We start from the raw sequence: 20734 nt of genomic DNA on the forward strand, positions 1-20734 counted from the left end.
TGCAGCCAGTGGGAAAAAGTAATTTTTGGTTCATCTGACTGGTGAAAATCTCAGAGGGTTTGAAAAGCAGTTAGTTGGGCTTCTGTGTTCAAAGCCAGAGAGGGATATAAACTAAAGGTAATGTTTTAAGCTAAAAGGAATAAAATAGAAATACAGATGCTTTTGTTTTTTAACATTTTAATCAAGAGGAAAAATGGACTGGCAAAACAAATGACAATAGTTTGTCTTTTTTCTAATCACACAGAATAAAACAACACAAAGCAACTAACTTTATATTGAAAATTGATGCATATGTAAACAAATGAAATAAATGATTTTTTTTTAAACACACATTGTATATGAGGGTTAAATCACAGTGACAGTGGGCAAAGAATTAAGAAAATCGGTGAAAGAATAGAAGTTGAAAAACTGATAAGCTGGGTTTTTTCTACTTTAAGAAATAATTTGGGGATTGGTTGCGACATTTTGTGAAGAGCGCTGTAAAAGTCAGTATTTTGTGCTGCATAGAAAATACCTCGAGTGGAATAATGGGAACCCAAACATTTAGTTAGTTTTTAGCTCTGCATATTTTAGTTACAATAACCTTGGAAGAGACACGTGAACAAACAAATGTTCATTTTTGAGTCTAAAAGGGTTTTGACATGAATTCAAATTCTTCCAAGTCTATCAAGTCGTCCTCTGTTTAACTGTGTTTACGAGGGTTTATAAAACCTTTTCTCATTGGTCCATCCTAATCAGCTGATTCCACATAAAACTTTTCCTTCTACTCTGCAAATGAATGTGTCAGGTTTTCAGTTTCTATGTTTACAGAATATTAATTTACGTTTAATCAACATTAAAAGGTGCTGGACACTCTTTGATGTGCGAGGTCTCGCTGCTGTGCTCAGTTATTAAGAGGAGCGAGGATAACGGGGTCTTTCCTGTGGAAGTTGGCTTCATATATATCATAATCAAACTATTGTGATGCAGATACAGAATTTATGTGATCTGATACTGCATGGATGTTTGCATTCACTTAAATATCAGTTGTACTCTTTTTTTATCTTATGTGTTATATTTGTTAGAAAAAGATTTTAACCTCAATGAGTCTTTTTCCTGGATAAATAGAGGATATATATTGCGTGACAACAACTTTTATGAGGTAGTCATTTTTAATGGGTTAAAATGAAGTTTAAATGTTGGCTTAACCGAGCAGAGCTTCATCTTGTATCATGTTATCAATGATGTGAGGTCCTTTTGCTGCCCTTTGTCCACAAATCCCCTGTGATCATGTGAACCGTATCTGGAAACCACTATAAAAACCAGAGCCCCTCTCACAAATGTCCTTTTGCTGGGGTGAGAACACAATCTGTTTATATAGAAGTGCATTTCAATCTGATCATCTTTTGACATGTTTAATTGTTTTTATGTTTTGTGATGGTTTTCATCCTGTGGGAATACTAATGATCCATGTTGAGAAATACAGCAGTGGGCGTAACATAACAGAGTTAAGATGTTGAATTTCTTTTCCGATCAAACGGGAACAATCAGATCCAGTGCCAATCAAATGAGGAAACCCTCCACTGAGCCACTATCGAGCTTTTGGTGCACAGACTGTTTTTCATCGCGCATGCTGTGATTAAGATGTCCTGAGTCCACACACACTCATAATCACGTCAGCAATTCCATAAAGTGTGTGACGTAGCCTCCACCTCCAGCATGAAAGAGCAAACTCTGCTCAGCCAGGCAGACGGTGCAGTTCTGCGGGTCAGATCCACCCGATGACACCTGCCCGGCTCTGAAAACGCACCTGTTCCCAGAGTGTGCAGAGGAAAGCTCGGGGATGGAGAGGCTGCTGAAGAAATGTCAGATCAGAAACCAGCTGATCAGGGAGTGCATGGCCGAATGTCTCGGCGTCTACGTCCTGATTGTAAGTGTCCTTTTCTTCTTCTTTTTTCATACATTTAAGATATAGTTAGCTGTGTAGGAACTTTTTATAACTAAAAAAAACAAATAAAGTTCCCTCAGTTCAGCCAGTAAACTCAACATGAAGTGTGTCAGTCAGTGAGTTTCCTGTAAAATGCCCTGCTGGTTTGTTTAGAGCACCTCGTAACTCTCCACGGTGTATAACTAAGGACTTTGGCCTGAATGAAACAGACAGAGGGTGACAGGGACTGCAGGGGAGGGGGGGGGGGTAAAATTGGACTCTCTTGTTAGTGATTTCCAAAGGTGATATTCCTTTGACTGCAGTGCTGTTGTTTTATCTCTAATGACTATCTGGGGCAATGAACATTTACAGCACAAATCATAAAGCAGCTCTTTAGTTAAACATTCAAACTGGATGTATGTTGAATGGATCTAAGCAAGATAAAATGCTGCTATTGTGGATTAATCAGAAGATTAATTTGGGGAGGTTCTGAAGATTTTGAGAGTTTGGATCATTATCCACTGTTTTGATTGGGTACACTCGTGTATATATTCGACTGCTAATACTTCTCTTCATTTCATGTAATTGCAGCTGTTTGGATGTGGCTCTGTTGCCCAAGTGGTCACAACTGAAGACAAAAAGGGCCAGTACCTCTCAATTAATCTGGGTTTTGCTCTGGGAGTAACATTTGGGGTCTTCGTGTCTCGTGGAGTATCGGGTAAGGGACTGAACGAAGTTACTGGGTATGCAGAACTGTGATTAGAAGTTTACATACACTCATGGTAATTTGGGGAACTTAATTATTTCTTTGCACTGTCCTTTTTCCAGGGTGGAATGATTGTACAGCATACATCTTTACCGATTTTCTTTAATCCACACAGGTTCAAATATATACACACACTGACTTAAATCTTTTAATAAGCAGTGCTGAGGGGTTTTTAACTTGACAAGGCCAGAGCCTTTTAACTTCTTGCTAGTGATCATGAATCACTACAGTTTGGTAGTTTTGCATTACAGCATGAAGGAGATTTAATTGACAGCACTCAGCGGACTGAACAATGGGAAAGTCCAAGGAATTCAGTGAAAATCTAAGAAGGAAAATTGTAGATTTACAATGGGAACATCTCTTGAGACATTTCTAAACAAGTAGAAATTATTAAGAAGTGAGTTTCAAGTCGCAATGGACAGAGAGAATGCTGACAAAGAAATAAGGCCCTGCTCCAAAACCAAAACCAAATACCATCTGGAGAAAAGTTTGATGGTAACAAAGACAAGATTGAGCTATATGGCCACAATGACAAAGAATATATTTGAAGGAGTAAACGCGAGCCAACTTTCAAACATGGTGGTGGTAGCATCATGGTCTGAGGCTGTTGTGCTGCTAACATCTAGCTGCTAAATCATCGGCTAGATGAACAAGCTAACATTACACTTCTGGAATGGCGTTCCCAAAGCTCTGACCTCAATCCTATTGAAAATTTGTGGGTCGGTGCCACTGACTGTATATGTAAACTGTTAGTGTGAGTTAATGAACTTTACTTTTCACTGTGACGAGCAATGATGGAGCCAGACAATCTGTTCTTAATCTGAAGTTAGAGTTATGTTTTTATACAGTAAACCACCAGTTTACAACAGTCACATCACTTTAATGGTGTAAGATAAAGACCCTGCAATATGAGAGAGAATTTGCAACGATTAGACATCCCCCGATGAGGAAGCACTTGGTGATGGTGAGGAGATGAAACTCCTGTTTTTAGGAAGAAACTTCCTGTAACATCAGGCTTAGGGTAGGCTGGGAGGGGGTATAATTTTTTTTTTTTAGGTAACTCTTATTTAATTATAAGAAACTAGAACATTCCTTTTTAATTGCTGATAAACCTCATAAGGCTGTTGACATGTCTGTAAAGGAACATCAGCCACTGAGAAGCTGCTAGAAAAAGAAGTGGTTAAATTAATATGTATGCAGATCTCTAACAAGAACAAGCTTGTTGATTGTGTGTTGGCCACACTTGACTCCACACCTGGTGACAAGTCTTACCCTGATCAACAGTTTTGTCTAAATTCCAGTTTAGATCATAATACCTGGAAATGAATTCTTTGATGTGTTGATTGGAACCGCCATTAATATTATACTAATCAAAAATGTAGAAAAAAACACCTTACGTAATAGTTATAAACTGATTTGCATGTCATAACTGTGATTTCTTTTTAAGGTGCTCATTTAAACCCCGCTGTGTCTCTGAGCTTGTGTGTTTTGGGCCGCCACTCATGGATGAAACTGCCTTTCTACATCTTCTTCCAAGTGTTGGGAGCCTTTCTGGCTGCGGCTACAGTTGCTCTGCAGTACTATGGTGAGTGTTTAACAGTAAGCCCAGGTACAACAAGGGAGTTGATATTCATTAATTGAGGCTTTTCAAATCAAATAAATCATGTCGTTTGATAAGCTCTCGCTCTCATGTCATCTCATGTTGTAACATCATTTGTGTTCTGGAAACGTCGCGGCTCTGAACAATAACCTGTGCTTTGTGTCTGTTTGATGATGCGTGCGCGATGAGATGTTTGCAGACGCCATCCAGGCGTACAGCGGAGGCGATCTGACGGTGACGGGTCCCACAGCCACAGCAGGCATATTCTCCACTTACCCCGCTGACTACCTGAGTGTGTGGGGAGGTATCGTGGACCAGGTCAGCCCTTGTTGTTCTTATTAATTAAGGATCATTCATCGTTATCAGGCTGACAGATAAAGATGGTATAACTGCTCAATAGTCGTGTGAACCTGTATAGTTATATCGCCAAAAATATACCAGGCTATTTCCTGAAACTTAGCTCCACATTGATAAATGGAGTAACTTGCCTTGACCCAGCCAGAAAACGCTGTTTTTCCATCAGATAAAATCATACTGTTCCTTCCTGCATATCTCTAACTACTTCCATGGCATCCAGGTGATCGGCACGGCCGCTCTGCTGCTGTGCGTCCTGGCTCTCGGGGACCAGAGGAACAGCTCCATCCCTCATTATCTTCAGCCTGTCTTAGTGGGAGCAGCAGTGCTGGTCATTGGCATCTCAATGGGCTCAAACAGCGGATATGCACTCAACCCGGCAAGAGATTTTGGACCTCGGTTGTTCACCTACATTGCCGGTTGGGGGACGGATGTTTTCAAGTTAGTGGTTTCACTCCGGATGCTCTGCTAATTCCCATCTTATTTCCTCACATTGTTGACTGTCTTAAAGCAAACATGCTGTCTATTTTTGCAGGGCCGGAAGTAGCTGGTGGTGGGTGCCCATAGTGGCTCCTTGTGTTGGAGCACTTCTGGGAACACTGATCTACGAGCTGATGGTTGAAGTCCACCATCCTTCAGAGCAGTCCCGATCCCAGGCCTCGTGTCCGGAGGGTAGAAGTGACAAGATGGGGGTTGAGCTGGAGGGGGTGGAAGCGGACCGTGAAAAGCCAACTTAATGATTAAATCGTGTAAAAGAGACACAACACTGTCTGTGTGTGGTAAATGCTTTTTAAGCTGTGATAGTAACTGAAATTATCTATGTAGAGATACATGATTGATCCAAACAGGCAGCTTCTGATTGCCTCAAACTTATTTTGAGGCATAATTGCACCAGCACCTACAAGTAAACTTTAGTTTCCTGGTTATAGTTTCTTCCAGAAATTAGACGGACTGCCATAAGACAGTTGCTTTAGTTCAAACGGCCTTTGAGTTATTCAGTAAATATCTTAATATCTATTGTTACAGATGTTTTTACAAACATTTTGCCATATACTCAGGTTATTGGTTCACTTTTCATTTAGTGTTACTGTCAAGTCAAATGAGTGAAAGCCAACCTCCTGCAAAAAAAAAAAATGATATCCCCATTAGCCTCATGTTTGCCTTTGTATTTAGTGCCAACTGGCAAATGTTTGCATAATACTGAGTAAACATCACAAAAAGAGCATGATGTTCAGTCACTTAGTGCCTTAATGATTTGCTAATATTGACCAATGGAATATACTTGTATAAGTCTATATGTAGTCCTATATGCAACCTTATTTTTAATAGAACATATGTAGCAAATCTATGCTGGACAAACTCTCCAGTGTTTCCAGTATTCTGAGCGCTTCCTGCAGCACATGAACAGACGCACGAAAAAGCTCCAAAGCTCTCGCCACAGTATTTCATTCACGCTGAGCTCTGGAGTTTTGGGCAGGGCAAAGCTTTAGCTGTTGGACTCACACATGACTGTACTTTGGTATCAGGAGTTCATGGTCAGCTCAATGACTGCAATATGACCAAATCGTCACCCCTCCACCACCGTGCTTCATAGTTGACATAAGGTGTTTTTGTCCAAAGGAACAAGTCCTGTGGTTTGTTCAGATGCCGCTTCAGTCTTTTTCTAATTTTGCCATCTTGAACCTTAATATGCTAAGTGAGGCCTTTACAGTCTGAGATGTAGCTTATGGGTTTTTTTGCAGTTTCTCTGAGCATTGCACAGTCTGACCTTAGTGTGAATTTCCCGAGATGTTCTCTCCTGGGAAGAAATCAGCATTGTGTTATAGAGGTGCTCACACTTCCACACCAATTCCTATGGAAGTAGTAAAGGTGTACCCAGGTTTGCAGTCTTGTGAAAATGTGCTTTTTTATGACTGACTGTAGCTGCAAGGGATAAGATTAATTATTATATAACAACATTTGGCTGATTGTTTTTCATGAAAATTACCTGGTCTGCTTCTAAACGACATAATCAGTCACCAAATCTTTCCAAATGTCAGCTCATCTAACCAGCTGAACACTAAGATTTTCTTTTCTCAGGGAATTTTTAGAGGATTCAACCCAACCAAGCGTGCAAACAGAAAAGCATCGCACTGAGCCCGATGCTGACCTCTGCAGATGAATCCGCGACATGAGCCGGTCGTCTCTTTTACACATTTATTTTGAAACAGCACAAAAGTGTATGGCATTTCAGCAAGCAGACCACGACCATGGAAAAGAAAATGACATGAAAGTTTCCACTACTGAGCTATATAAATATGATATGACATATAAAAAGATACAAACAGAAAACCAAAGAAATCCACTCATAGGCCTCCAATAAAGTGACAGTGAAGGCCGTTTTTTAAACATATAAAAGAAATGTGAGTACAGCAAGCACTGTTGATTTAAAAAAAAAAAAAGAGAAAAAAAAAGATAAACATTTGTTTTCAAACACATTAAGACAACACGACCCCCACGTTCTCCCTCTGCTTTGTAATTACAATGTATAGCTAACTCTGAGAGGGGATTCTTGTTTTCTTTTGGACTTCAAATTGTTTTGAAAAAAAGGGAACAGTACAAGTACAAATACTATACGTATTCACATTATCATAGCAAGTTACTAAAACCAGAACCATTTCTTTTAGTGTAATTATATGTATTTACATGGCAAAACTCGTACACGTATACTACTGACAGGAAGCCTTACCTCTCTTCTTCTAGCTTAACGAGTAACAACATCACACATTAGTCACACTACACGGGTTACCACCTCCAGTAACCTCGCCTCCTAATGAAACGCCTCCAGAGATTCTCATCTCATGTCTCTGTTGCAGGTAAATCGCACCATGTCTTGTAACATTTGATGCAATCGACTCACATACACCAACAGCAGTAATGTGTTTCATATAAATAAATATTATAGCAACATAAAACTCAGTGTCAAATTCCCCGTGCCCACAAACGATCCCCTTCATGCTTCAGGATGTCTCGGCACGATGAGTTTTTCCAGCTCCCACAGGCTGGTAAAACTGATCTAATTGCCAGAAAAACAAAAACAAACAAACAAAAAAAACGAGGACATGAAAAACGATGTGAAGTACAAAATATCTGCAGTACAGCTGTGAGGAGTACAGTGGGAGGTGTTATGTATCTACGTATGTGCTACAGTAACAAACAGGCAGGTGGCTACAGTCGGTGAAGAGTGAGTGCTCGAAATGGACACAGTATGGCTGATATACAGTATAAATGCTTTACTCTGGGGGGGAATGGTCCACACAAGAGTCCATCACAGGTGACGAGTTCATTTTAAGTGATCAAACATGCAGATACAATCGCACAGAAGAGGTGCCACAGAGGGAAACTGTTTGTGGTGGCTTAAAAAAGAAAGAAGAAGAATACGACGACTGCACAGGAGCAGCTGTGTTTCATCAACATTCATATTCTACAGTATCGCCCTCCTCGGCCGTGACCCCTCGGGAGATTATCTGTCAGCTTCAGACGACTCCGCCCCCCTCTTCTACTGGGGCTTGTCCGTCTTGTGTGCCGTGAGGAAGGCCATGCCGTGGGTCCTGAAGTGGGTGTTGAGGTCCGTGGCCTTGTCGAATCGCCGGCCGCACACCTTGCAGCCCAGGTTTCCGTCTCCGTCCTCGCCCTGTGCCTGAGGAGAACCGGCGGCGGGAGAGCCGTCTGGAGAGCCGTGGGCGCGGGGGGTGCCGCGGTCCGCGTCGCTCTGGGTGTCCCGCACTCGGTGAGTGATGAAACGGTGCCTGCTGAGAGAGCCGGCCGATGCAAAGCAGACCCCGCACTGCAGGCACTGGAAAGAGGCGGTGTCGCCCCGATGCTGGGGGATGTGGCGCTGAAACTCGGCCCCGTCTTCTGTAGTGAACCCGCAGGGGACACAGCGGAAAACATTATCTTCCTCCTCTGCCTCACTGGGTCCCACTGATGTTGACGCCATGGACGCCCTGGTTCTCTTTGCCGGACCGCCGCCATCCTCTGTGTTGGCTTCGTCCTCGTCTCCCGCTTTGGCCGCAGGAGGACCGACCTCACCGTCTTGCTCCGAGGAGCTCCCCGGTCCTTCTGCCCCTGTGGCTGCACGCTTCCTGGTCATAGGGGGACCCTGAGAACAAGGGAGAGCAGAAGCTAAGCAGCTGTGGAGACGATACACAAACAGAGCCTGCCCCAAGAACCTTTACTCACCTGTCCATCTGTGTTTCTGTGATGAAGTCGAATGTGTTTGTCCATTAAGAACCGACTGCCAAATGTACGTTTGCCTTCTGTACAATATCTGAGGAGTAATAATAAAGCAGCTCTATTAGTGACTGATAACGGATAAAGAAAAAAAAAGACCATGATCTACACTGAAGACATTTTAAAAAGGCATCAAGTGTTCAGTGCCCTCTGCTGCACAAGCAGTGTAATGGTGCCATTTCTTTTTTAAAACTTCTGCCAAGTTGATGTCAGCTTAGTATGGATTTCCATCTATGGTCACACCTTACAAGCACTGGCTTCAATCAGAAGACAGTGGACTTTAAATTACACACCTTTAACTGGGTTGTTTCAGGCAGCAGATGAATTGAAAATAAGGATATTCTTAAACTTTGAATCATACAAAGCTACTCTATTGGTGCTCCAGGATAAAAACTACTGACTGACCATGGAGGTCATCTGTGTACAATGAACTCATTGTCATGTTCAAGAAACCAGTTTGAGTTAGTTAATTCCACATCCCTATGTGCCCGCCACTGTCTTTTACAATTTAAGGTTGTGCATAGGTTCCATCTCTCCAAAGTCAAGCTATCTCGTATGTATCAGAATGTGGACCCCTCTTATGATAAGTGTGGGAGTGCAGAGGCTTCCCTTATCCATATGTTCTGGACGTGCCGTAGCCTTGAAGGATTCTGGAGATATATTTCAAACCATGTCCCTATTTCTTGGATACCAAGAAAGTTGCGCTTTTTGGCACCACTGGGAGGCTGATGCACGGTTGACCTCGTCACAGCATTACACGCTACCTTGTAGCTAGACGTGCGATCCTAATAAGATGGACGGGTGCCCCTTTGCCCAACCATGCTCAATGGCTGAGGGACCTTATGTACTATCTGAACCTTGAAAAGAACCGTTATGCGATTAGTAATAACAACGGTAAGTTTTACAAGGTGTGGGGGCAATTCCTGAAATACTTTTCCAGGAATTGCCCCCACAGGGATAGCTCAGTAGGTAGAGTGGTTGCCCCATGATCAGAAGGTCAGGGGTTTGACTCCACTGAACGGCTACCCTGAGGTTCCCCTGAGCAAGGTACTGTCTCTACACACTGCTCCCCGGGCGCTGCATTGGTGGCTGCCCACTGTTTCACTGGGTGAATGGGTTAAATGCAGAGTAGTAGTAATTTCCCTACGGGGACTAACACATACACATTACACATTTCCAGCCTTCAGGTTGCGAACCCGACTTCCAGCATTACTCAGTAAATCCTCCCCCCTCTTTTTTTTTTTTAGTTATTTGTGTGTTTGTTTTATTTTGTTCTGCTTTGTCCTGTTGTATTTTTGTGATGGGTTTTTTTGTTTGTTTGTTTTTGTTTCTGGTTTTTTCCTACCTGGCCTGAGGGATGGGGCTACTAAGTGGTATGGGTAGGGGGTAAACTGATAAAAGCAATTACAAGATAAGTGAGTGTGTCATTAATCTGCATTGTATTATTTCAGTTCAATCAATCATTGTTAAACCTACTTGTTGTTTAACAATTCTGTGTGTATCCGTTTTTCTTTGTTGCTTCAATTTAATAAAAATATCTTTGAGAAAAAAGAAACCAGTTTGAGACGATTTGAGTTTTATGACATGGTATGTGAATCCTGCTGGAAGCAGCCGTCAGAAGACAACGCGGTCATAAAGGGATGGATATGGTCAGCAACAACACTCAGGTAGGCTGTGATGTTTAAATGATGCTTAGTTGGTACCAAGAGGTCCAAGTGTGTCACACCCTCACACCATTAGCAGCCAGAACCACCGATCCAAAGGCACGTAGGATCAATACTTTTATGCCGTTTATGCCAAATTCTGACCCTGCTCTCAGACAATCAGGCAACAATTTTCTAATCTTTTACTGTCTAATTTTGGTGAGGATTTGGTGGGAACTGTAGTGTCAGTTGCCAGTTCTTAGCTGACAGGTGTGATTTTCTGCTGCTGTAGATCATCTGCTTCAAGTTTTGACATGCTGCATGTTCAGAGATGCTCTCCTGAATACCTTGATCGTAAAAGATGCTCAGGTCATCTTTACCATGTCTGCATTTTAAATGCAATGAGTTGCCACCATGACATTGGAAAATTAGCATTAACAAGCACTTAAACGGCTGTACCTAATAAAGTGGCCAGTGAGTGTGTATTACATTTAATCATACATATAATTGCTGTAGGTTTATATTTGAGATTTACTCGTGTCTATATGCTACCCATCAACAGTGTCTGTACTGAAAGTGTAAGTTACTCACTGGCAATGGAAGACTCTTTTGTTGCCCTCATGAATGACACGCTCGTGACGTCTCAGGCTGGAGGATGTGCTGAATGTGCCTCCACAGATACGACAGGGAAACTTTGGAGATAACATCACACATAAAGACATTGAGAGAGAGAAGATTTTTAAAAAAAAAGATACTGAAACATGGTCTTCCTACCAAAAGGAGTGGCTCTTTCCCTACTTCACTATCCACAATATGCTAAGCTAACAGAAAATAGATTTCGTGCACTTCTGTGTTAATAACATCTGTTCCTTTCCTTCTTGTGATCAACATTATCTGTCACACCTTGCCGTGCTCCATCTTCACGTGACTCAGATAGTCTTCGTTGTCCGTGAACGTGTTCTGACACTGAGGGCAGGTCCACTCGGTTGGAGCACTTGGATGACTGCTGCCTCCTGTGGTAGTGGAGTGACTCCCTGGAGCCTCGTAGTCCTCATCTGCATCATCGTCATCGTCTTCTTCTTCCTCTTCTTCCTCCTCCTCCTGCTCCCGACCCCAGTCCTCTCCATCAGAGTTATCAGGCTTTCCAGAGGATTTTGACTTGAGGCCAGAGGGACCAGATGCATTGGCTGGAGCTGAGGTGGGGTTAGCGCCATCTGTCTGAGACTCCTGTTTGGCGGACGGGCCTCTGTGAGCGGTCTGAGCGGGACGACAGGAAATTGTATGAGAAGAGAACAGAAAGGCAAACAGAGAAAATCGTCATCTTGAATCTGTTCTTTGAATAAATACGATTATTTCGACTACAAACAAGTTCTAATGTCTCTATTGTTAAAGTTTTGTACTTGGTATAGAACTTAGGACGAGGTCACCGGAGGGGTACCTCGCTAAGGCCGATCCAAGAATTACTGTCTGCCTTTTTTGACGCCACATTCATTGTAGAAAGCAACGAATGGGCAACACATAAAGGCAAAGGACTAACACATCATGTGCTGTGACATTCTGTATGTACCCACCTTAATATGCTCCATCATGGAGCCTTTTTGGGCGTAGAGCTTGGTGCAGTCAGGACACTTGAACACATGCACTTTTTGCTTAGCTAAATGAGTATCAAAATGCATGTACAGCAAAGGTTTTTGGGTAAAAACTGTATCACACATCACACATTTGTAGATCATTCTGCAAAAGGAGAAGAAGAATTCAATGGTTAGGGATCTACTTAAGAGAATTTTTTCTAGACAGTCTGAAAATATTTCCCTGTGTAAACGTTGAAAAGCAGCACACGTACTTGGCCTGTCCTCCGGTGAGCGTTGGGTGCTGGGTGCTGATGTGGCTCTGGGCACTGGGGGAAGACTTGAAGGCCATGGGGCAGCTCGGGCACTTGTGGAAGACCTCGCAGTGAGCAGTCTGAATGTGGGACTTGATGGAGTTTAACCCTCCGAACACGACCTGGCAGCTCGAGCACCTTGGTTAAGAATAATGAGAATAATCAATAACAGGGATAAAATCTAAAAAAAAATTTGTTTACAAATTTTTATGCAAATTGTGTTTAAGTGTCATAAAGATTAAATAAGTTGTTTTTCAATTAAACCCATGGATGGAATTATGTCTCAGGACTCTTTGGATGATTGAAATCAATCTGGGACACCTATGATCATTAGTTTGCCAGGTGAGCCCAATTAAAGGAAAAACTACTAAAGAAGGATGTTCCACATTATTAAGCTGACCACCATTTTCAAGCAATATAGGAAGGAAAAATGATCTCTGCTGCTGAAAAATGTGAAATAGTTGAAATGCCTTGGACACGTAATGAAAACCTTGGATATTTCACGAAAACGTGCGATCACCATAATGTTAAGAGATTTGTGGCTGAGTCAGAGCACACATGGGTTCGTGCAGATAAAAGCACAATGATGAAGGTTTCTGCCAGACAAATACATCAGATTAGGAGAGCAGCTGCAAAAAGGCCATTACAAAGCAGCAAACAGATAATTGAAGCTGCTGGTGCCTCTGAAGCCCTGCGAACATCAAGGTGTAGGATCCTCCAGAGACTTGCAGTTGTGCATAAACCTTATATTTGGCCACCCCTAACCAATGCTCACAAGCAGAAACGGCTGCAGTGGGACCAGAACTACAAGAAGACTAATTTTCAAACAGTCCTGTTCACTGATGAGTGCAACCCTGGATGGTCCAGATGGATGCAGTGGTGGATGCAGTGGTGGACGGCCACCATGTTCCAACAAGGCTGCAACATTAGCAAGGACGTGGTGGAGTCATGTTTTGAGCCGGAATCACGGGGAGAGAGCTCATTGGCCTGTTTAGGGTCCCTGAAAGTGTGAAAATGACCTCTGCAAAGTATGTTGAATTTCTGACTGACCACTTTTCCATGGTAGAAAGAGAACTGTGCCTTCTGCTAGGGCTGCTCAATTAATCGAATTTTAATCTAAATTATGATCTGGGCTTTCAACGATCATTAAAAATGACTGAGCCGATTATTAGCACCTTCCTCGTGCTTTACTCTCGCGCTGTTCCGTGTGGTAAAACGAGCGCACCTCTCTGCGATTCAAACACGCGTCACAACTATTAAGAGGACCCGAGGGAAGCTTGGAAAGCTAAGCAGAAGTTATTTGGAGAGGATAATGGCTGCTGAAGAAAGAATGCTGTTGGTTGAAAAGAGGTAAAACGACTGCAGTGGTGTGGAAACATTATGGGTTCATGGAGTCAGATGTGGATCAAGTAGACATAGTGTGTAAATTTTGCTACGGTGTCGTAGCTGCACCACAGAGCAACACTACAAATTTATTCAATCATTTGAAGACCGCTCACGAAGTGACATACGATCAAACAATGAAGGAGCAGCAACTTTAGTTGACATACCTCAATGTCAGTTTGATGCAATTGTGCATCGTGTGGCTACACAGCTTGCCTTGATGTTTGGTTATTTGTATGCATAAATATTATGCAGTATTTTGAAGTTCACTAAACATAGATGTTTACATTTTTCATTTATTTTTTATATTGCAAACATTTGCACTGTTATCAGTATTTGCACACTATTTTATATTATTTCTTGACAATCTTTAAAGCCATTATTCAATACATTGTTACTGTTAAATAAATATAGTCAAATAATCGAGATCTCAATTTCAGTGAAAATAATCGTGATTATCATTTTTGCCATAATTGAGCAGCCCTACCTTCTGCAACAAAATCATCTTCATGCAAGACCATCTCGTGCTACAAGGAATACCTCGCATCATTGGCTGCTATAGCCATAAAAGGAGAGAAACTCATTGTGTGGCCCACATTCTTCCCTGACCTCAATCCTACTGAGAACCTTTGGAGCGTCCTCAAACAAAAAAAATTATCAGGATGGGAGGCAGTTCACATCCAAACAGCAGCTCTGAGAGGCTATTCTGACATCCTGCAATGACATTCAAGTAGAAACTTTCCAAAAACTCACAAGTTCCATGGATGCAAGAATTGTAAAACTGCTATCAAATAAAGGGTCCTATGCTAATATGTAACTTGACCTGTTAAGATGTTTTTGATTGAAATAGCTTTGATTTCAGTAAAATTAATCTACTAATGCTGCAAATTCAACAAATGACCATTTTCAATTCTCTACAACCTATAAAATGTTTTGAAACTCTGTGTGCGTAATAATTTGGAACAGTGCATCTTAAGTTTTATATTTTTGAAAAACATACTGTTTTCATTGGGAGTTTTGTTGAGTAACATTTGAATTATACTCTTATGCTGACTGTCATTTGAATCTATTATTTAGGAAAATCAGAGAAAAATATCATTTGCATAATAATTTGGAGCGCGGTGTGTATATATATCAAAATACGTTTCCTTTGTTTGCAGCAGTATGCGACTTAGCTAAAAGACCAAACCAAAAAGCTTCTTCACTTTCAACTTTCTGTTTTGTGTTGCTTTGCACATTGCCTTCTAAAGCTTTTATTGCACTATAGTAACATCACAGCTTGAAATCCAACTGATTCAAAATATCTGCGCTTCACCTTTAATCATCTGCTCCACTCTGTGTGCACACAGAGTGAAAATGAGAGCAGAGCAAGACGAGAAATGAGTGAAACTATATATGATAGCAAAGACAGCAAAGAGTACAATACAGTTGAGCTGTAATGAAATGCGTGCAATAAAACACGGTACATAAAATATAAATATTTAAATTTTTTGTCTCATTAATCTGTCTGTCTGCAATTTACCCTTAAATCAGAAAAAAAAAGAGAACTGGCATGAAGGTGTCTATTTCGGCCTGAAGGTTCTTATCTATATCACATATTATGTTGCCTAGCAACCACTAAAATGCCCACTTGCAGTGTTTTGCTTCTGTAACACCTTAGAAAATCCTGGTTATAATTAAAATTTACAACAATACCATCCAATTTATATCAACAAAAGCTTAACTATACGTGCAATATTATGACACCTTTACAACACCTGGCAACCACCTAGCAACCGCTTGAAATAGCCTGTTTTTTTCTTGTCTTTTTGCACTTATAAAAGCTTATGAAAGCATGCTGTTGTTTTTCTTTCACAACAATAATAGCTCATTTAGATCCAAAATAGTTGGATTATACACAACATATTGTCATCGTGTTATCTATCTATAACATGCATCTATAATGCACCTTATAAAAGCATCAGGACTAACAATATTGTAGCCTGTGCTTAAACAGCCAGGTAAAAGACAGTAAAAATAAATTATAGAACTGTATGAATCTTTTCTTTTTGCAAATCCTCACAGTGAGAAATATATCTTATTAATTTAACACTGGGATCGGATTGGCAGATCCGCAAAGTTTCAATATAGGGAGTGAGAAGTTGGAAAGTGCTGTCACTTCATTGCAAGACGTTCTTAGACTCCTGTTGTAGCTTCAGAAGCTTTTTCCGCTAGTCACTGCTCCAAACATCTGCTTTGAATCAGACAGACTGATTACGGGACTGATTTTACAGTTTATATTATTGTATTTTAATAATTCTTAGCTACATTTAAGCTGCCCATTAGCAAAAGCCACCCACAGAAGGAGTGGACATGATTTTCAAATACCTTTTGAACTGCCAGTTACTCTATTGGTCATGTAATATGTTAACCATGTTCGATAGCGTGTCCACACCTGTAGCCAATGCGTCTGGCAAAGTGCAAACAGGCCTCGTCCAGGTGGGTCTGGAAGCTGGCCTGCCGTGCGATTCCACCGCACTCGGGACAGACATGAGGCGCTCTGTGTTTATGGATCCTCTGGTGGGCGGACACGGCACACGAGTTAGGGAGCATCATGGGAGGCGAGCACTGTGTACATGTCTGAAAATGGGGAGAAAAAAGGAAAATGAAACAAAACAAAGTCATCATCACAACTTCATAACCAGCAGCACGAAACATACTGTTCACTCATCCCCAAGACTCACTGAGTTAGGCGCAGCTCTGATCTGCTGGAAGTGGGTGACCAGCTCCGCTTTGCCAGAGAATTGTGTTTGGCACTCCGGACATTTGAAGTTATTGTACTGCAGCCCTTCAGCCTTCTTGCACGGCAGAGGCATCAGCGCTTGCGGGCCCTGAGGTGCTCGGCGGACGGATCGAGGCTGAGCTGCTGCTGCTGCGGCTGGAGATGAAGTGTCCTTCATTGGGCTGGAATTGGCAGAGATGTTGGGGCCTCCGGGTGTGGAGGAAGGAGAGGAGACTGGAGGAGAGGAGGACGAAGAGGAGAGCAGGCCTGGTCAGCCAAAAGGTGAAAAACAAGAGGAGATAAATGAAAAACGGTCAATGAGGATGAGTTACACATGAATGACATAGTTTTTAGTTCAAAATACATTTGCTTCTTTATTTTTTTTTTAAATAAAGAGATTAATATTTTAATGAGTGAATCATGGTTAAGTAACAAACTGCTCTTTTTTCCTTAATATTTGTTGTTTATTCATTTTTTAAAAATCAACAAATGAAAAATACCTCTGGACTTCCAGTGGACCTACTACAAGTTTTCTTATTTTCTGCCTGTTTCAGTGGTGGTGCTCATTACACATGGCAAAAGGCTTCAAATAATGGAGGTCAGTGTATATGCGAGTAATCTCTATCAGCCAAAAGGTTCAGACTGCTCTAAACACTTTGCTTCAGATGCTTTTTTTTCCTACTTGTGGCTCTGTATGATGTCAAAGAGAGAAGATATCCCTAATATGGTCATTTAAGGTACCCAGCTGTGGATGTGACATGCCTGCTTTTCAAACCTGTTTACGAGGGAGACCATGAGCAGAAAGTAGGCTTACGGGGAGAGAACTAAAAGAGCTCCTTCTAGACAGAAGATTAACTGATTGGCTGCAGACTCAGCATGAGATAAGTAAGGATTGTTTCAAAATGTAAATCATAAAAAGCGACTCTCAAAGATCTAGAAGATGAGTCTGATTGGTCCCCATTAATTCCAACAATTTTCTTTGAGATGATATCAACTAAATGATAAATAAAATATGATTAACTGATGATTAAAGTAAGTGTTGGCTGCACTTCTGCTTACCACCAATTGGCGTTATGTCTTGTTGTCCAATCATCTGCTCCACAGTGACAGGCCTCATGACCAGGTGCGAGCACTGCATGACCAGCCCTCGCTCCTTGTGCTCTCTGGCATGCAGCAGCAGGCTGCACTTATTGAAGAAGGCCAGCCTCTTTGCACAATGGTTGCAGGTCACTTCGATGCGGAGTGATCGTCTGTCATAGTGTCGTGCCAGACTGCGCTCCAGCGCAAACGCGTCTCCGCACTCCAGGCAGCGGTAACCTGTTGCAGGGAGGGGAAGGCCCCACTCGGGCGGCGGCAGAGCAGAGAGGTCGGGCTTGTAGCTCGGCAAAAGGTTTTTACTGTTCAGAATTTTGTTAAAAGCCTCCACCAGGCTCGACTGGCTCCGGGAGATGACGGCCCCCGTGCTGTTGACGATGGAGGCGGGTTTGTTCGGCTGGAGGCCGCTGCCTATGATGGTGCCGCTTCCTCCATTTGCCGTTTTGTTAGTGGTCGTACGCACGCTGATCCCACTCGCAGCAACTGAGAACTTCGGGGAGGAGGCTGCAACGGGGGTGACAGGCAAGGCGGCCGATTTAGTGATGCTTACAGCGGTGGCAGAAACCTTGGCCTTGTCAGACGCAGCCATTTTGTTTTGGACCTTTGTGGCGGCAGCTAACATGACGCTGCTGGCTGCGAGTGTAGACACAGGCAGAGCATTTAGAGCACTTACTTTCTGCGAAGGTGTTGTCATGTGACCAGGGGAAGACTCAGGTTTTTGGGCCTTGTTTCCTAAAACCTTACGTTCCCCAGCTTGAGCTTTAGGGTCCACACCTTTCCCTACAGCACCACCTTTAGGCGCCACCCGTGTCACGGTTCTGGTGATTCCACCTGTGGAGGTTTTAATAGTTTTGATTCTGACTTTGAGGGGTCTGGATGGTGTTCCAGAAGCAGCAGGTGTTGCATCAACTGTGTCCCCCGCGTCAGTGGACACGGGTTTAGTTTTACCATCGTCCACCTCCATATTTTCCTCACCCGTTTTCGCGTTTTCTCCCTTGTCAGCTTTACCATCAACAACCCTGTCTATACCGTTTCCCACCTCCATCTCTTCCTCCTCCTCTTTAGGTTCCCGCAGTTCAGAAGGAGGTGGGGTGGAGGCCACTGCAGGGCTGGAGCACCTTTTAGTTGTGACTTGAGCCGTTGATTTTGGCATCTCAGGTTCAGGACTCTCTGGTGAGTCTCTCTCTTCGATCACGTGTTCTGGATGCCTGTCCTCCACCTGGGGACTCTCTGTTGAGCCTGACGGGGGAGCTGATGAAGTCAAAGATGCCCCCGAAGGAGTGTCCCCAGGTTTGGGCTGAGATGCAGTAGAGGATGAGGGCTGTGCCGAGACTGAGTCAGACTTATAACGTCGGCTCAGCTGAGTGCAAGTCGGAGAATCTGGGCTCTCCTGGATTACCAGGGGGCTTCCCAAATCGGGGTCAGAATCTTCCTCCTCCACCTGCTGGTGTTGAAATTCAGCAGGACCACCCTTGGGAGCTCCGTTAAAAGGCTGCGATGAGCGTAGAGGGTGTGATGAGGGTGCAGAAGGTGGAGTTGAAAGCAGGGGCTTGGAAGGTGGAAAGAAAGGCGAGGCTAGTCCCACGGGCCCAGCAGCACCCAGAGGAGGGGACCCAGCTGACAGAGACGAAGATGAAGGTAATGAAGCTTTCACGCCGTCTGCTCTCTCTTGGCCCGTATCCTGCTGCTGCTGCTGGTGCTGCTGCTGTAGCAGCTGCATCTTTCGGGCTCGACCCACAGGATCTCCAGACCCCTGTGCCACAAGTGGTTTAAGTCTGTTGAAAATGTTACCACCCTGCTTGTGAGACTTGGCCGTACTAGCTCCTGCTGATTCTGAAGACACTTTGGGTGTATTTACCGACCATGGTGCACCATTAGGCTGAGCCTGGCTGAGTGGAAGTGGCGTGGAGACGCCAGAAGTCCCAAAACCATTGTGGTTGAGAGCTTCAGATTCAGCCAATCCAGGAGCGCACGCGCCAAGTCTAGGGCCCACATCCACCCCTGTGATCACATCAATAGTGTCCTGGTCTGCATCTACCTCCCCTCCATCCACCGTCTCGATACGCACTTTATTCTTCACAATCACACTCACGATTGAGGTGTCTGCCTGGGGGTCCGAGGGACTTGGTGCTCTCATGGATGACCCAACGCTTTCTGGCTTCCCCAGAGGTGCACCTGCAGCTCCATGCGGTCCCTCTGCCTCATCTGGGGCAGACTGGATGGCCTCTTTGGCATCTATGTCAGGAATGTCAAACGCTGCCAACAGGTCATCAAAATCTGGGGTCTTCATGTCCCCCATACCGGGATTACCTCCTGTAAAAACAAGACACAAAGCATGACTTTACATCCTACTACATAACCCTACATGCAAAAACTCTACTATAAAATGACAGTTATATTGTGTTTATATTTTCATGATAACCTGAAACAACAGACATGCACCTCCCTGTGATACACAAACAGGCTCCACTCGCTAGCTAGCTCGGATGCTGCATTAGCCAGCTAGCACGCTAGCGGCGGCGCTTCTGCTCCCCAAACCGCTCTCTCCGGTGGCAGGTTCAAAAATATTCCACTATGAATGGGAAACACTCGTCACTCCATCGTGCTTTTACCGCATGCAGGGCCTTGCAATAGTGACCATTTAAGAGGCGGTACCACCGAGAGAGCGTTTTTGTAGCAGCGACCACGGTTATTTTTGAGCTACTACACTTGAGGCTGGCTAGCTGGCCGCTGAGCTCCAGCCAAGACGGAGAGAGAGACAGATAGAGAGAGAGGGGTCATTTAGCTAACGAGCTAGCGTTCGCCATTTAAAAGGCAACAGAGCGCTTCGCTGAGGTTTGGTGTGACAGCAGCGGCTACCCGGTGACAGCAGGCTCGACGAAATCACAGAAAACGGTGGCCGGGATGGGGATTTTCCTTTAATATTTCATGTATTTTTTTATTTGTTTACCTGGATGTGCGATTCCCGACTATCCTAGCTCGCTTTCAGCTGAAAATGCTGCGCTTCCCGTCACATGACCCAGCACATCCTATCAGCCTGTGATAGCGCTGGAAAAATGCACGGGAGGATGC

At 43.3% G+C, this 20734-nt stretch overlaps 2 protein-coding genes and 1 non-coding gene across 4 annotated transcripts; 1 reads left to right on the forward strand and 2 right to left on the reverse strand.

Annotated features, from left to right (window-relative positions):
* The first annotated feature begins 1398 nt into the window (after positions 1–1398).
* On the forward strand, positions 1399–7085 carry aqp10b (aquaporin 10b). Its single transcript, XM_085148296.1, has 6 exons — positions 1399–1909; positions 2498–2624; positions 4120–4257; positions 4472–4590; positions 4850–5067; positions 5162–7085. Exons 1-6 carry the CDS (start codon positions 1823–1825, stop codon positions 5361–5363), a joined length of 891 nt encoding a protein of 296 aa, XP_085004422.1. The 5' UTR covers positions 1399–1822; the 3' UTR covers positions 5364–7085.
* znf687b (zinc finger protein 687b) lies at positions 6963–20716 on the reverse strand. 2 transcript variants are annotated; one of them, XM_085148291.1, is made up of 10 exons: positions 20613–20716; positions 17627–19975; positions 16530–16801; positions 16241–16425; positions 12385–12561; positions 12113–12275; positions 11445–11798; positions 11133–11233; positions 8848–8935; positions 6963–8767 (listed from the first exon to the last, which is right to left on the reverse strand). In XM_085148291.1, the coding sequence occupies exons 2-10, from the start codon at positions 19959–19961 to the stop codon at positions 8165–8167; spliced, it is 4278 nt and encodes a 1425-aa protein (XP_085004417.1). In that variant the 5' UTR covers positions 19962–19975; positions 20613–20716; the 3' UTR covers positions 6963–8164. The 2 variants fall into 2 exon arrangements, with proteins under 2 accessions (XP_085004417.1, XP_085004416.1); XM_085148290.1 differs by having other exon boundaries at positions 16530–16834; positions 20613–20715.
* LOC146493135 (small nucleolar RNA SNORA13) lies at positions 11934–12068 on the reverse strand. The gene has a single exon (XR_014872149.1). It is a non-coding gene; the product is annotated as a small nucleolar RNA SNORA13 (small nucleolar RNA).
* Positions 20717–20734: the final 18 nt, after the last annotated feature.

Source organism: Neolamprologus multifasciatus, chromosome 22, assembly GCF_963576455.1.
Source record: "Neolamprologus multifasciatus chromosome 22, fNeoMul1.2, whole genome shotgun sequence".
Lineage (NCBI taxonomy): Eukaryota > Metazoa > Chordata > Actinopteri > Cichliformes > Cichlidae > Neolamprologus > Neolamprologus multifasciatus.

Bases quoted from the DNA above. Each gene is read 5' to 3' on its own strand.
- aqp10b (XM_085148296.1), top strand. From the start codon at position 1,823: ATGGAGAGGCTGCTGAAGAAATGTCAGATCAGAAACCAGCTGATCAGG. The intron at 1,910-2,497 runs GTAAGTGTCCTT...ATGTAATTGCAG, and splicing joins TCGGCGTCTACGTCCTGATT to CTGTTTGGATGTGGCTCTGT. The intron at 4,258-4,471 runs GTGAGTGTTTAA...AGATGTTTGCAG, and splicing joins AGTTGCTCTGCAGTACTATG to ACGCCATCCAGGCGTACAGC.
- znf687b (XM_085148290.1), bottom strand. From the start codon at position 19,961: ATGGGGGACATGAAGACCCCAGATTTTGATGACCTGTTGGCAGCGTTT. The intron at 12,562-16,240 runs GTGTGGACACGC...TTCTTAACCAAG, and splicing joins GCCAGACGCATTGGCTACAG to GTGCTCGAGCTGCCAGGTCG. The intron at 12,276-12,384 runs GTACGTGTGCTG...CTCCTTTTGCAG, and splicing joins CTCACCGGAGGACAGGCCAA to AATGATCTACAAATGTGTGA.